General features: G+C 30.6%; 1 protein-coding gene across 3 annotated transcripts in view; it reads left to right on the forward strand.

The window, feature by feature from the left end:
* LOC114347035 (227 kDa spindle- and centromere-associated protein-like) overlaps positions 1–17,165 on the forward strand; it is a 1,075,867-nt gene that overhangs the window by 707,598 nt on the left and 351,104 nt on the right. For all 3 annotated transcript variants that reach the window (XM_050641832.1, XM_050641834.1, XM_050641833.1), the window contains one exon: positions 10,408–10,736. In XM_050641832.1, the coding sequence (XP_050497789.1) occupies positions 10,408–10,736 (329 nt within the window). The remainder of the gene's footprint in view (positions 1–10,407; positions 10,737–17,165) is intronic.

Raw genomic sequence — 17,165 nt, forward strand, 5'->3', positions numbered from 1 at the left:
GAGTGAAATAAAGAAAAATAAGTCACCTTCAATGTCTCAAAGCTGACAACCCTTGCTAGTTGACGAATAAGAAACAATGAACTAGACAGCTTCGCCTTTACTTGTGAAATATGAGCCGACCAGTTCAATCGATTGTCTATGGTTATTCCTAATAGTTTAGCAGTGTCTTTGTCATCTGGATCGCCATGTAAACCACTTGCAGATATAATCAAGTCCTGCGTTTTTTCAGTATTGAGTTTTAGTTTGTTCGCAGCAAACCATGTGCTAGATTTATCAGAGACTTCCTCGTAAGCCATTTTTAAATCCTCATTTTTATTACCTGATATTATGTATGTCGTATCATCCGCAAATTGTACTGATTTGTACGGAGATATAAAATGAGGCAAATCGTTGACATATATAATGAATAAAAGAGGTCCCAAGACCGAACCTTGTGGGACTCCATGTTTTACGGGTCGAAAATCGGAGAGATAACCTTTAGACACTACAGCCTGGTGTCTACCACATAGGTACGAAGAGATAAGCTTAAGAGGGATACCTCTGATTCCATAATAGTTTAATTTGTGGAGCAAAATGTCATGTGAAATCGATATATCAGTCTATTGGTACCAGTTAAATCACGGAAGTTTTGACGAATTTGTGCTCCAATGCCATGTATTATGGCGTTTTAATTCATATATATATATATATATATATATATATATATATATATATATATATATATATATATATATAAAGGTGTTTTTTATCAGGTTTTGCGGTCAAAAATTAAAACGATTCTATTTTCTCGAAAACTCTATATTTCGCCAATGGTTATTGGCTTCCTCAGGAGTACACTAAAATTTCAATAAGACACAAATAATAATTAAAAAATACTTACAAAAAAATCAAAACTTACAGAGCGGAATCGTTAAGCTACATTCCAACACATTATATTATTAATTTGGAAAACTATTAACTATTTTTTTTTATGTTCTTAATTAAATTTATTATGAAAACGTAAAAATATTAGAATCATTAACAAATTATAAAGATAGGCTGTTTCTCGAGATGTGTCATATTAATCTACGTCAAAATTCTATTAACTATAAAACTGACACGAGTAACCTTAGTAATATATATTGCAATATTTTAAAAACTTCAAAGTAACGTCAAATATAATTTTCAAAATAACGTCAAAAAATACCTCTCTAATAAATTTAATTAAGAACATCAAAAAAAAAATAGTTAATAGTTTTCCAAATTAATAATATAATGTGTTGGAATGTAGCTTAACGATTCCTCTCTGTAAGTTTTGATTTTTTTTGTAAGTATTTTTTAATTATTATTTGTGTCTTATTGAAATTTTAGTGTACTCCTGAGGAAGCCAATAACCATTGGCGAAATATAGAGTTTTCGAGAAAATAGAATCGTTTTAATTTTTGACCGCAAAACCTGATAAAAAAACACCTTTTTACTTACTAAACGGTCGATAAGATATAAAAAAAAAATAACTATATATATATATATATATATATATATATATATATATATATATATATATATATATAACAAATGAAATAGAGAATGCGGAAAAATCCCCTTACGAACAATTCACACATCCACTACTTCGGGCTGGGAAAAATTTTTTGAATAGAATCGAAGATCCAAACACCAGCTCTTAGAAATGTGTTTCGCCCTCTTCAACCTCTATGGGCTCATCGGTGAAGATGAGAGGTTGAATATCTTCAGACACATTCCAATCAAAAAACAACATTCGAGAACTAGACATAGCAGGAACGTAAATCTACGCCCAACCTGACAATGCCATTCTCAAGTTTTAATTCCCTAATTACTTTAGAGTAAGTAAGATAATGTTTATGAAAAAACAAAAGATGTAGATCTTTGAAACACACTCAGTGATCAAAAGATCCACAGGTACTGGTTTGGACGACCACTCGTACGAAAACAAACAAATGAAATAGAAGTAGTGGATGTGTGAATTGTTCGTAAGGGGATTTTTCCGCATTCTCTATTTCATTTGTTTGTTTTCGTACGAGTGGTCGTCCAAACCAGTACCTGTGGATCTTTTGATCACTGAGTGTGTTTCAAAGATCTACATCTTTTGTTTTTTCATAAACATTATCTTACTTACTCTAAAGTAATTAGGGAATTAAAACTTGAGAATGGCATTGTCAGGTTGGGCGTAGATTTACGTTCCTGCTATGTCTAGTTCTCGAATGTTGTTTTTTGATTGGAATGTGTCTGAAGATATTCAACCTCTCATCTTCACCGATGAGCCCATAGAGGTTGAAGAGGGCGAAACACATTTCTAAGAGCTGGTGTTTGGATCTTCGATTCTATTCAAAAAAAAAATTTTTCCCAGCCCGAAGTAGTGGATGTGTGAATTGTTCGTAAGGGGATTTTTCCGCATTCTCTATTTCATTTGTTTGTTTTCGTACGAGTGGTCGTCCAAACCAGTACCTGTGGATCTTTTGATCACTGAGTGTGTTTCAAAGATCTACATCTTTTGTTTTTTCATATATATATATATATATATATATATATATATATATATATATATATATATATATATATATATATATATATATATATATATATATCCACATAAAATGTCAAGGCAGTTTAGTACAAGTAAGTAAATATGCTAAGGGGCAAAAGGTTAGTACATAAGCATTAATAAAATAAATTATATATTAATAAATCGGCAGGTTAGTATACAGACGTATATGCAAACGAACAAGCTGTAAAAGAATGCATATACAGTATGTCCCTGTAAGTTGTATCCATAGGGAAAACTTTTTTATTATTAATTTTACGAAAAAAAGTTATTCTTCATAAAAAGCTTTGCTTGGTCCAAAACCTAAAATTTAACCATCAAATATCAAATTTTTTTAATATTATACGAGGTATGTCAAAAAGTTTGAATTTCACTCAAGAGTAAAGTAGCTTTATCTTTCACAATATTGAAAATTGCTATTATGAAAAGTTGTTTGAAATTAAAAACTATATTCTAGTATGCAATTACATCCTTCTAATTGAAAAAATTTTTTTGAAAAATTTTGGATAACTAACATTATTTTCAGTTATTTCAATTCAGATAACTCTTTTATTATTAATTTTACGAAAAAAAGTGATTCTTAATAAAAAGTTCTGCCTGGTCTAAAACCTAAAACACAACCATCTTATGTCAAATTTTATCAATTTTATACGAGGTATGTCAAAAAATATGAATTTCGCTCAAGAGTAATTGTTATTATGAAGTTATTTAGAATTAAAACTATGTTTCAGTATGTAAATACATCCTTTTAATTGAAATACTCTGAACTATAAAGGTACTTTACTTTTGATCTAAATTTATCTTTTTTGACATACCTCGTATAAAATTGATAAAAGTTGATATAAGATAGTTGTATTTTAGGTTCTAGACCATCCAGAACTTTTTATTAAGAATCACTTTTTTTCGTAAAATTAATAATAAAAGAGTTATCAGAATTGAAATAACTGAAAATAATGTGTTATCCATAATTTTTCAAAAAAAAAAAATTCAATTAGAAGGATGTAATTGCATATTAGAATATAGTTTTTAATTCCAAACAACTTTTCATAATAGCGATTTTCAATATTGTGAAAAATAAAGCTACTTTACTAAGTGAAATTCAAACTTTTTGACATACCTCGTATAATATTCAAAAAAATTGACGTTTAATGGTTAAATCTTAGGTTTTGGACCATGCAGAGCTTTTTATTAAGAATAACTTTTTTCCGTAAAATTAATAATAAAAAAGTTTTCTTACAGGGACATACTGTATAAGTTAGTACCTAAGAAAGTAAATGGTTAGTAATCTGAAATAAACTAAAATGTTAGTAAATGTTAAAGTTATTAGTATTATAAATGGTTAGATAGAAAATAAAGTAAGCCACGGATTCTATTATCATAGAATCTGCAGAAGAATCCCTGTAAAAATGTTAAAACAAGAAACAGAATAATATATTCATAAATATCGTTGGTAAACGATAAACAGCAAAATATATAGCTTTAACAAAAGCTTATGTAATTTCTTACATTCGGAATATACCCGCAAAAGGTATTTCTGAATATCTAGGAACGCAGTAAGAGCCAAGGAAAACAAGAAAAATAAGTATTGCAATTGGTAAAAACCAGAAGGTCTACAAGTCAGTCTCGTGGTCGATGGAAATCTGCTGACGATGCAAGATTTCGCGTTCTTTTTATCCTTTCCGAGCAACGCGTCGGATTTGCAATAAGCCAATCAGTTTCTGTCCAATAGGAATGGGTACGCGAAATGAACGCGTACCACGATACCACCAACAGGCTGGATGGACGACATTAACTGAATATCCAAGAAATGGCAACAAGAAGCACAGAACCGTGAAGAGCGGCGAAGAATGGGAGAGACCTATGTCTAGCAGTGGACAGAAGAGGTTGCATGATGATGATGATGAACACAATAACAATTTAATAGGAACGTAAACAAACATTTGGGACGTTTAAGGGAACAAAAGGGTTAAAAATCTCTAATAGTTTTCGATATATTGGAAAAAATCGATTATCATTTTGTAACTTCAAAGGGCTGTAACTTTTTTTATGTGCACATTTGTACTGAGGTAAGTTAGGTTCAATCGAACTATTTTGTGTCCCAAAATATGTGATTTAATTTATGACCTGCATTTTTGTTACACCCTGTATATCTACTTTATTTAAAAAAAACACCAATTACATTCTAGTTTAGTTTCTAGATTATGTAGTTTCTAACAAAAAATTGATTAATAGCAAGCTAAAAATTTGTTAATAGCTTAACGGTGTCTAGTCGGACAAACTTTGATGCACGGAAACACTGGAACAGGGGAAGTTTTAATTGTGGAGCAGGTTAAAAATTTGGAACGTCAGACTACGAAAACGTCTCATGTATTTTGTCGGACAGAACTTCCAATTCATTTGTTACCCTTTCATTAAACTCTCATGCAAAAATCAGACTACTACGTATCACCAACATAATTCCTGTCATTTGACATGTTCTACGTGTCGGATTTATTAAAATGCCCTGTTGGTGATAAATACCAGTCTGATTTTTGCATGAGAGTTTAATGAAAGGGTAGCAAATCAATTCGAAGTTATGTCCGACAAAATACATGGGACGTTTACGTAGTCTGACATTCCAAATTTTTAACCTGTTCCACAATTAAAACTTTCCCTGTTTCAATGTTCCTATACACCACAGTTTATCCGACTAGACACCGTTAAGCTATTAACAAAGTTTCAACCTGCTATTAATCAACTTTTTTTTTGGTACGCGGCATGCAGGCCTATACAGGGTGTTTCATTAATAATTGTCCATATAGTAACTGGAGAAACCTTAGCACAAAATACGAAGATTTAACCTAAATCACTTAAATAAAATGTGGTTCCTTACTGAGTTACAGGGTGTTATATCTAAAAATTTAAAAACTATTTTTGCTTAGCATTTTAAAACTATTAGACGTATTCTTTTCATACTTGGCAGAAAGTGCTAATACTAGACACCCTACTAAATTATGATAAACAAACGTTTCTAGCTACTACCAGAGGCGTACGGCAGGGGATGGTTAATGGTTGACCCTTCTCAAATTCTACGCCACTGGAGGAATTACTATATTAGTGCTATTTTTAGATTCTACAATACTTTCTACGTGCATAATATACTCTTCATTGGTAACGGTAAAGTCATTAGTTTTCGAGATATTTGAAATTAAATGTGAAACGGCACAGTTATTTTAATTAATTTATTATTTGAATAAAATTTAAAACTTATTTGTACCCAGTACTTTAAAACTGTTTGGCGTATCCTTATCATACTTGGCAGAAAGTGTAGGTACTGTACACCCTACTAAATTAAGATAAATAAGCGTTTCTAACTACTACCAGAGGCGTACGACAGGGGATAGTAGCTGGTTGACCCTTCCCAAATTCTACGTCACTGACCAAATTGCTATTTTAGTGTATTCTTTTATTTTGCAATACTTTTTATGTAAATAATATACCCTTTATTCGTAACGATAAAATGATTAGTTTTCGAGATATTTGAAATTAAAAATGAAGCGACACAATACACTGATCAAAATAACCGTGTCGTTTCAGAATGACTTTATCGTTACGAATGAAGAGTATATTATTTTCATAGAAAGTATTGGAGAATCCAAAAATTGAACTAAAATAGCAATTTCGCCAGTGACGTAGAATTTGGAAAGGGTCAACCATTCACTTTCCCCCGTCGTACGCCTCTGGTAATAGCCATAAACGTTTGTTTAACATAATTTAGTAATATGTACAGTACCTATACTTCCTGCCAAGTATGAAAAAGATACATCGAATAGTTTTAAAACACTAAGCAAAAATAGTTTTTAAAATTTTAGATAAAACATCCTGTAACTCAGTAAGGAACCACATTTTATTTAAGTGTTTTAGATTAAATCTTCGTATTTTGTGCTAAGGTTTCTCCAGTTACTATATGGACAATTATTAATGAAACACCCTGTATATTTAAGAGATATAAATATTATACCTAAATATTTTTCTTTTTCGTCTTTTTGATACATTTTCTTTAATAATTGTATTTTCGTTGATCCCTCTTGTCCTTTTTCTTGATTTTCTATACATTCTGTTTGCGACTGAAAGAATTCAGTTTCGGATTGCATAGACTCATTAAATTCTGTATGGTTTGGTTCATTCCCTACATCTATTTCGTCCATATTAATATCTATCTTTTTTAGTGTTTTATTTTTAAATTCAGCTGCATTTCCCTTTTCCATTATCTGCAAAGTCTTTGTAGTAGGGGAGGAAAGTATGCAAAATTTGTAGTTACTCGAGCATCAAGGGGAACTTTTGGGTTGTACAGATTAGGTCCTAAAACCAAAAAAAGTTAAGTAAAATTTTCCATAAAGCGAGGGTCTTTCCATTTTTTAATTTAATTTTCCATTTTCAACAATCGTTTTTTCCAATTATAGCGCCATCTATCCATAATTTGAAAAAATGTCTCAAATAAAAGTTGCTTATTTTTACGTAAAGAATCCAAATCTGCAATAAAAATTTGGGGTTCCTGTTTAAGATTTTAAAGTAACACCCCACCTCACGTTGCGCAAAAATCCCCGCTTAGGTTCCCCTACTATTGACACTTTTGCGATCTGATACAGATCTTGTGGAAGTCTGAAAAAATGTGAACCTGTTAAAATTATAATTTTATTTATTTTTATGCAAAAGTAAATCAATATGCTAATACATACAAATTCATTGTAAACGGTCGTACTTTTTTGCTTCAACCACAAAGGGTTATTAGCATTGAACAGTATTGACATCAAATTACAAAGATTATATTAAATTTGGTTAATGAGTCCTATAGCACGTAAAAAATTGAGAGTCTTAGATGAATTATTTTCACTTAAACATTCTTTAACTGTATTTGATAACTGTTGTTGATGACGTTTTATAACGTAGGGGCAGTCTTATGTTGCACTGTTAGTTCACTATCACACACATAACACATCGGAGAAGCTTCCTTCTTTAATATAAAGTCATAGGTAGCTGATCTTCGTATGACCAAGTCGCAATCTGGACATGATCACTTGGTCTCTTCTCTTAGTAGGAAGTTTAGACGGTAGTACACTTTGTTTCATTGTTCTTACTTAATGTAGAGTTTGACTTAGATCGCTTTAGATCAGTATGAACGCAAGTAGTTATGATGTCTGTTAACGGATTCTTACTTGCATTTTTTGCTATATGTCAGCTCTATCATTTCCACTTATTTCACAATGTGAAGGTACCCAGAGGAACTGAACTAATCTTTGATTTTGTTGGCATATCAAGAGTTCCGCCTTAATTAAAATCAGGACGGGATGTTTGGGTTATACTTGCTTTAACCCTTAAACGCCCAACCTTTTTTAGGTTCCATGTACGCCCAAGGGTGGGTAAAAAATGTCCACCTCGAAAATAGCTAATATATTTATTGAGAGCTGTTGGAAATGGATTAAACTTAAGAATCTTATGCTTAATAAACACAGCATCTTCTAAAATATTAATATAAACAATTTACAAACCTTACAACAAAATTAGAATGTACATAAAAATTAACATACCAGTAAAAGCCAGTAATTCACATTTGTCGATTTTCTCCACATTCTTCCTTTCAACCTCCTCATTGGCGGATAATTATGTAGATTATGTAATTATACGTCGATAATTATATGGATTATCTTCCTACCAACGAGAAATTATGTAGAAACCTTTAGTAACAAGTTTTACCAAGGGTGTACTTTTTATGCCCACCCATATTTAACTCAAGAGCTACTTTTATTTTCAAAAATATCGGTAGGACCAAATTAATATTCGATAAAGGGCTGTCTTTTTAACAATAAATAATTTTTTTTAAATTTTTAAACACGTAAGAAATATGTTACAAGGGAATACGCATTAGGTGGACATTTTTTACCCACCCTTGGGCGTTTAAGGGTTAAGGCTGTTAATGCACTAAGGGAATCGCTAATGAATATTGAGAATTTGATGTCATGTGTGTTAACAAACGTTAATGACTGGAGGATAGCAAAGAGTTCAGCTGAGAATATGGAGGTTTGGGGAGGGAGCTGGAAGGAACTATTATAGTTATCAGTTGTGACAGCTGCTCCTACTCCATTTGCAGATCTGGATGCATCGTGGAAAATATGGATGTGATCATTAAAACCATTTAATATCTCTAGTAATTTCTGATTGAAGATTCTTGCTGGTGTGTCACATTTCTTGAATGCAGATAAGTTTGTATTACAATTAGGGAGAGCAATTGTCCATGGTAACATATGTTGGCTGACAATAAAAACATTGTAAGTGGGTGGAATTATTGTGTCTAAGCTTTGTAACGTTGCTCTCACTCGATGATAAAATGGAGGATCCAATCTTTTCCCACTATTAAATGTTGATGGAAATCTATCTGTAAATGTGTTTTTATAAACAGGTACCTGTGGGTTAGTTGATACTCTTGAGGCATGCATGAGGCTAAGGTACCTGTGGGTTAGTTGATACTCTTGAGGCATGCATGAGGCTAAGGTATTCTCTCCTGAGTTGAAGGGATGGTTCGCCTGATTTAACATACATACCTTCAACTGAGCTTGTGTAGTGTGCTCCCAGTGCAATTCTAATAGCTGAATTATGAACTATATCTAGCACAAAATTAGGAAAAAACAGTTTGTCCAAAAAACTAAAACAAAATTTCAGGGAGGCAACCCCCTTATGATGTCCGGGTATGAAAAATATATAACAACCTACTCCCAGTCCGGTCGAATATCCTTGCCAAATTTCATAAAAATCGGTCGAGTCGTTTCGGAGGAGTATGGTAACAAACACTCTGACCTGAGAATTTTATATAGATGTAAAATATTTAAATGACTATTAAAAAATAACGGTTGGGGATAACAAAGTGAAAATTTAGGGTTGAATGTATATTTGGGTTCTACATCATATAAAATTAAGAAAAAACAGTTTGTCCAGAAAAATAAAAAAAAAATCGGGGGGCAACACCCCTTTTCACTTAGGTTGGTCGTACCAATTCAGAAACCTTCCCGGGTTCATGTACAACAACTTTGCTTAAGATCATCACGTGATCAAATGCATAGTTTGCGAGTCTATAAGGTACATACATACATACAAACATTCATTTTTATTTATATAGATACTAATTTAAATACGAATTTAAAACCAATTTTTATTTTATAATTTTTTTTATTTACTTGTTCTGTTAAAATATCTATTGCTAACCATTTTAAAGGTAATTGGTTCTTACCAAAGCCATAAATTCCACAAAAAAAAATAAAAAAATAAAAAAGTATAAGAAACAAATTAAAAAAAAATACCTACGCATTACTACAATCTTACTCGAGGCACTTACGAGCGGAAAGTTATGTTGCAAAATGTTTCATTAAGTTAACACGGAAAATGATAAAATGTTAGATTTTTTCTAACAGCGCGACTGCTCCCGGGCTAACTAATCTTATGATTATGTTTTATAAAAATGCCCTAAGTCTTTATGGCGTATGGTGCGCATAAATAAATAAGTATTCATTTTTTATTAAGATTGTTCATCCATTTTTATATACTTTTTTGTTTATTGGTTTTGTTTCCAAAAATTCCTGGAATTTTTAGGACTACTCTTATTGAATTTTTTCAACATGTGGACGTCTCGTAAATAATTAAATATATTATTTGTTTATGGCCTACATAGTTGTTTTTATTTTCCACCCAATTCTAAGAAAAATATCTAAAACATACGGTGCCTCTGGTGGCATTTTAGCATATACTTTTTATAATTTAAAATGGTATTGACATGGTATACATGTAAATATCAACTACTAATTTTGAAACATTTTTAGTGTCGTAAAAAACAAGTATACGTAGAACGAGTTTTCCAACTTCAGAGGGCGTTGTCGTCAATGCAAATGGCGAGTGAACGACGAGAACAAACAGAAAAGAAGCTTCGCTTGCAACTTGAGCGCGAACTGCAGCGCGCCAAATCAGCTCAAGGTGGATGGGATTCTCCAAATGGTTCAGGCAGTGAATCAGCTTCGGAGTTGAAGAGGATGTTAAGGGAAAAAGACGAAAGAATAATGACATTAGAAGGAGAGTGTTCAAGGTGGGAGCAGCGTTTCTTAGAGGAAAGCACTTTAAGGCAGGCCGCTATCGATGCTGCCAGTATACCAAAGTAAGTATAATATATATATATATATATATATATATATATATATATATATATATATATATATATATATATATATATATATATATATGAATTAAATGAAAAGATTTCTCTGGTATACAGAAGAAATCTTTTCCGTAGCGGACGCGAAAATGTAAATTTCAAAATCTTCATAAAAGACGATGAACGACAAAAGACACCTCTTTGTGTCACAGATTTGTCTACAAAGCCACGTTATTCGCTACACATTCGTCAATAACGGAAAAAAACCGTGATATGAAAGGAAACGGCGATTGCATTTTATTTCACTTCGACCACCACCGATATTCTACACGACGTGTTTCGAGCTCATGTCAAGCTCTCGTCAGGAACATCTAGGTGGATGGTCGAGGTGTAAGAAAATGCTTTTGGCCTTTCTGGTAATAATAAAATAACCAGACTTCAGTACACTTGGTACGACATCTATATGAATTAAATGAAAAGATTTCTCTGGTATACAGAAGAAATCTTTTCCGTAGCGGACGCGAAAATGTAAATTTCAAAATCTTCATAAAAGACGATGAACGACAAAAGACACCTCTTTGTGTCACAGATTTGTCTACAAAGCCACGTTATTCGCTACACATTCGTCAATAACGAAAAAAAACCGTGATATGAAAGGAAACGGCGATTGCATTTTATTTCACTTCGACCACCACCGATATTCTACACGACGTGTTTCGAGCTCATGTCAAGCTCTCGTCAGGAACATCTAGGTGGATGGTCGAGGTGTGTGTAGCGAATAACGTGGCTTTGTAGACAAATCTGTGACACAAAGAGGTGTCTTTTGTCGTTCATCGTCTTTTATGAAGATTTTGAAATTTACATTTTCGCGTCCGCTACGGAAAAGATTTCTTCTGTATACCAGAGAAATCTTTTCATTTAATTCATATAGATGTCGTACCAAGTGTACTGAAGTCTGGTTATTTTATTATTACCAGAAAGGCCAAAAGCATTTTCTTACACCTCGACCATCCACCTAGATGTTCCTGACGAGAGCTTGACATGAGCTCGAAACACGTCGTGTAGAATATCGGTGGTGGTCGAAGTGAAATAAAATGCAATCGCCGTTTCCTTTCATATCACGGTTTTTTTCCGTTATTGACGAATGTGTAGCGAATAACGTGGCTTTGTAGACAAATCTGTGACACAAAGAGGTGTCTTTTGTCGTTCATCGTCTTTTATGAAGATTTTGAAATTTACATTTTCGCGTCCGCTACGGAAAAGATTTCTTCTGTATACCAGAGAAATTTTTTCATTTAATTCATATAGATGTCGTACCAAGTGTACTGAAGTCTGGTTATTTTATTATTACCAGAAAGGCAAAAAGCATTTTCTTACACCTCGACCATCCACCTAGATGTTCCTGACGAGAGCTTGACATGAGCTCGAAACACGTCGTGTAGAATATCGGTGGTGGTCGAAGTGAAATAAAATGCAATCGCCGTTTCCTTTCATATATATATATATATATATATATATATATATATATATATATATATATATATTAAAGGTATTCAGCTAGTGAATTCAGAGGTTGAATCGGTCAATTTAGTTGGCAATTAAATAAAGAAGTCAACTACTTCATTGATATATTGAAAAGTTTCGCTTTACAATTTCGAAAGCTTCATCAGTTCAAAAGCAATTTGTAGTATGTTTAAGATGTTAACACAAAAATTCTACAGATACTACTCATTCTATAACAACAACTTAACGATACACTACGGAAAAATACACCATGTATTAATGTTCATTGGCTAGTTATTTAATTCGGTGATTTGAATCTCACTGAAGCCTTCATTTGTAGTTGATCACCGTTAGACGAATTAGCGGCAAAAAAAATCAAAAGCGGCAATTAGCGGCAAATGTATATATATATATATATATATATATATATATATATATATATATATATATATATATTAAGAAGACAATGAGTCTTTGCTGACAGTAAATGTACAGTTTTTGGTTATTGGGTTATGCAGCAATTGATAAGTGTATTCTTTTAAGTTTTTATTCCGAGCTTTCGTTCTATTCCGAGCTACAATTATATTATATATGTGAGACAATATGAAAATATGTATATAAAATTATATGTACTTACAACTTATTGAGGATATTTCAAATAGGTGGTCATTAAAATGAGATTTGTACTTATTAAAATGGTCATGTAATGTCTTGATATAACAAAATTATTCAAATAAAGGTTTATAATTTAGTTCAACTTCAAAATCGACGAAATATAAAATGACACTTGGACATTCATGACATGGAGTTATATGAAATATCTAACAAAAATTTTTTTAAATATGATAAATTTAGTAAACGACCAATAAGGGTCAATGATAAGTATGAAAGTATTTTTTTAAATTTTATAAATTACTGTTGAAATTATAAATTAAGGTAAAATTTAAAAATGAGTAAGATTTATTGATCAAGGTTAATTAAAAGTTTTAAATTATTTATACAAAAGTAATTTATAAAGTTGTTAACAAAAATTAATTTTTACAAAAGTAATTTATAATGTTGTTGACAAATCAGAGTATCTAGAAGAGAAGTTAGGAGATAACTCACGATTATCTAAAAATAGTAGATAAGAAAACATTTCATTATATATATATATATATATATATATATATATATATATATAACAGGTATATAATCTTTGCTGAACAGTTAGGAAACAAGGTTGAAATATTGGGGTAGCAGCAATCTCAAAGAAAACTCTTTATAATAATTCCAAGCTTTCGATAATGTTTATTATCATCTTCAGGAAACTACAAATATAAATATACAGTATTTAACAATTAGTCTAACTAAAATCAATAAAAATTGTTATCTTTGTGCCATCAAAAATCCAAAACACCATAGTTTTCTCTCACTAAACTAGGTGTCTAGGATCCCCAGAAACACAAAAATAACAAAATATTGCTCTGAGAAATGCAGAGCTAATACTCTCACTATAAACACCGCATATCACAGAACAACCTTACTAAAAAATTATTTATATGTTTTGGTACTTACATTATTTGAGGATGTAGAGCCTAGTTGTTAAATACTGACATAACAATGAAATTTTGTCTTGGTAAATAGTAAATAATATAAATTAAAGTAAAAACTATATAAAAACTTATAAAAATCTGAGTATAAAGCGATAAAAGCTAAAATATTTTTTAAAAAATTATGTATGTCTAATTGGCATTTTACAAAATGTCTAACAAAATGTTATGGATGTTTATTCATTTTTCTTTGAATTCATACGGAAACGTCACATTCACTGAACCAATTACAATTTTGTTATAAATTTCTAATAATTTTGAAATAGGAAAAGAGCGAAATGATAATATAAAAGTTTTAATAAATGCAAAATTGTTTCATAGTCCTTGTCTTTTATTATTATGTAGTATACTGAAAAAATCTACAAATTATGTATCAAATTAAAGAAGAATCTGAATTATTAAATTTAAATTGGTTATTTTTGTCTAAAGTGAGCAAATAAGAATAAATTTCACTGAGATGTCTTACATCTGATTTTTTGTTTATCGAATTTTCTTCTTGAAAGATAAAAGCCATTTCCAAAAAAAGTCTTTTTTTATATGAGTTCTCAGAAGCTAGTACTTTAGTATGTTGATAATCCATTACATGACCCTCTTTGGAAACATGTTCTGCTAAAGCACAACGTTCAGGATGTAGTCTAGAATCACTTTTATGTGAAATTATTCGAGATGATAAAGTTCTCGAGGTGATACCTATATAGCTCATATTACAACTACGACATGGTATATTATAAACTACATTTGAACAAGACAATGCAGGAGTTTTATCTTTCAGTCTAGTAAAAATTGAGTTAATAGATAATGTGATACTATTAGCTATTTTTATGCCACTAATTTGATTAAAGATTCTGCTTAGCTTTGGTGTGATGTTCTTAATGTAAGGGAGTGAAAAATATTTAAAGTTAATGGGTTCCTGGTTTTCTGCAACATTAGTAAGATTATTTAAATTTTGGTTGTTAATATTATTATTATTTGTGTATGAGATTTCAGATGTATTAAAAAGTAATTTCTTTATAAGGGTTTTTGGATAGGAATTGTCAATGAATATATTATATAATATTCTTAGATTTGTATTATGAAATGAGTTGTCTGATATTTTTTTTTGTATTGAGTACTACCTTTTGACCTTTGTTTTATTAAGAAATATGTTGATGACATAATACTTAGCCTACCTTCCAATGCCTTGGATGAAATCTTGTTCATCTTCAACAGTTATGATCCTTACATTCAATTTACCTTAGAAAGAGAAGATGAAAATGGTACTCTACCTTTCTTAGATACTAAATTTATTCGTAATACTACTACAAACACCTTAATGATTGACTGGTACCAAAAACCAATAAGCTCAGGCAGGTATATGAATTACTGGTCTTACCATAAATTTTCTCAAAAAGTTAATTTAATAAAACAAATGAAATCAAGGGTTTTAAAAATATCAGACAACTCATTTCATAATACAAATCTAAGAATATTATATAATATATTCATTGACAATTCCTATCCAAAAACCCTTATAAAGAAATTACTTTTTAATACATCTGAAATCTCATACACAAATAATAATAATATTAACAACCAAAATTTAAATAATCTTACTAATGTTGCAGAAAACCAGGAACCCATTAACTTTAAATTTTTCACTCCCTTACATTAAGAACATCACACCAAAGCTAAGCAGAATCTTTAATCAAATTAGTGGCATAAAAATAGCTAATAGTATCACATTATCTATTAACTCAATTTTTACTAGACTGAAAGATAAAACTCCTGCATTGTCTTGTTCAAATGTAGTTTATAATATACCATGTCGTAGTTGTAATATGAGCTATATAGGTATCACCTCGAGAACTTTATCATCTCGAATAATTTCACATAAAAGTGATTCTAGACTACATCCTGAACGTTGTGCTTTAGCAGAACATGTTTCCAAAGAGGGTCATGTAATGGATTATCAACATACTAAAGTACTAGCTTCTGAGAACTCATATAAAAAAAGACTTTTTTTGGAAATGGCTTTTATCTTTCAAGAAGAAAATTCGATAAACAAAAAATCAGATGTAAGACATCTCAGTGAAATTTATTCTTATTTGCTCACTTTAGACAAAAATAACCAATTTAAATTTAATAATTCAGATTCTTCTTTAATTTGATACATAATTTGTAGATTTTTTCAGTATACTACATAATAATAAAAGACAAGGACTATGAAACAATTTTGCATTTATTAAAACTTTTATATTATCATTTCGCTCTTTTCCTATTTCAAAATTATTAGAAATTTATAACAAAATTGTAATTGGTTCAGTGAATGTGACGTTTCCGTATGAATTCAAAGAAAAATGAATAAACATCCATAACATTTTGTTAGACATTTTGTAAAATGCCAATTAGACATACATAATTTTTTAAAAAATATTTTAGCTTTTATCGCTTTATACTCAGATTTTTAAGTTTTTATATAGTTTTTACTTTAATTTATATTATTTACTATTTACCAAGACAAAATTTCATTGTTATGTCAGTATTTAACAACTAGGCTCTACATCCTCAAATAATGTAAGTACCAAAACATATAAATAATTTTTTAGTAAGGTTGTTCTGTGATATGCGGTGTTTATAGTGAGAGTATTAGCTCTGCATTTCTCAGAGCAATATTTTGTTATTTTTGTGTTTCTGGGGATCCTAGACACCTAGTTTAGTGAGAGAAAACTATGGTGTTTTGGATTTTTGATGGCACAAAGATAACAATTTTTATTGATTTTAGTTAGACTAATTGTTAAATACTGTATATTTATATTTGTAGTTTCCTGAAGATGATAATAAACATTATCGAAAGCTTGGAATTATTATAAAGAGTTTTCTTTGAGATTGCTGCTACCCCAATATTTCAACCTTGTTATATATATATATATATATATATATATATATATATATATATATATATATATATCAAACAAATGAAATAGAGAATGTGGAAAAATCCCCTTACGAACAATTCACACATCCACCATTTCAGGTTGGGAAAAATTTCTTGAATAGAATCAAAGATCCAATCAAATGTGTCTAAAGATATTCAACCTCTCATCTTTATTGATAAGCCCAGAGAGGTTGAAGAGGGCGAAACACATTTCTAAGAACAGGTGTTTGGATCTTTGATTCTATTCAAAAAATTTTTCCCAACCTGAAATGGTGGATGTGTGAATTGTTCGTAAGGGGATTTTTCCACATTCTCTATTTCATTTGTTTGATTTAGTTACGTTTGGTCGGTAAACCAATAACTTAGATCTTTTGATCACTGAGTGTGTTTCAAAGATTTACATCTTTTGTTTTTTTGTTTTTC

This window comes from Diabrotica virgifera, chromosome 1 (genome assembly GCF_917563875.1).
Source record: "Diabrotica virgifera virgifera chromosome 1, PGI_DIABVI_V3a".
NCBI classification, from domain to species: domain Eukaryota; kingdom Metazoa; phylum Arthropoda; class Insecta; order Coleoptera; family Chrysomelidae; genus Diabrotica; species Diabrotica virgifera.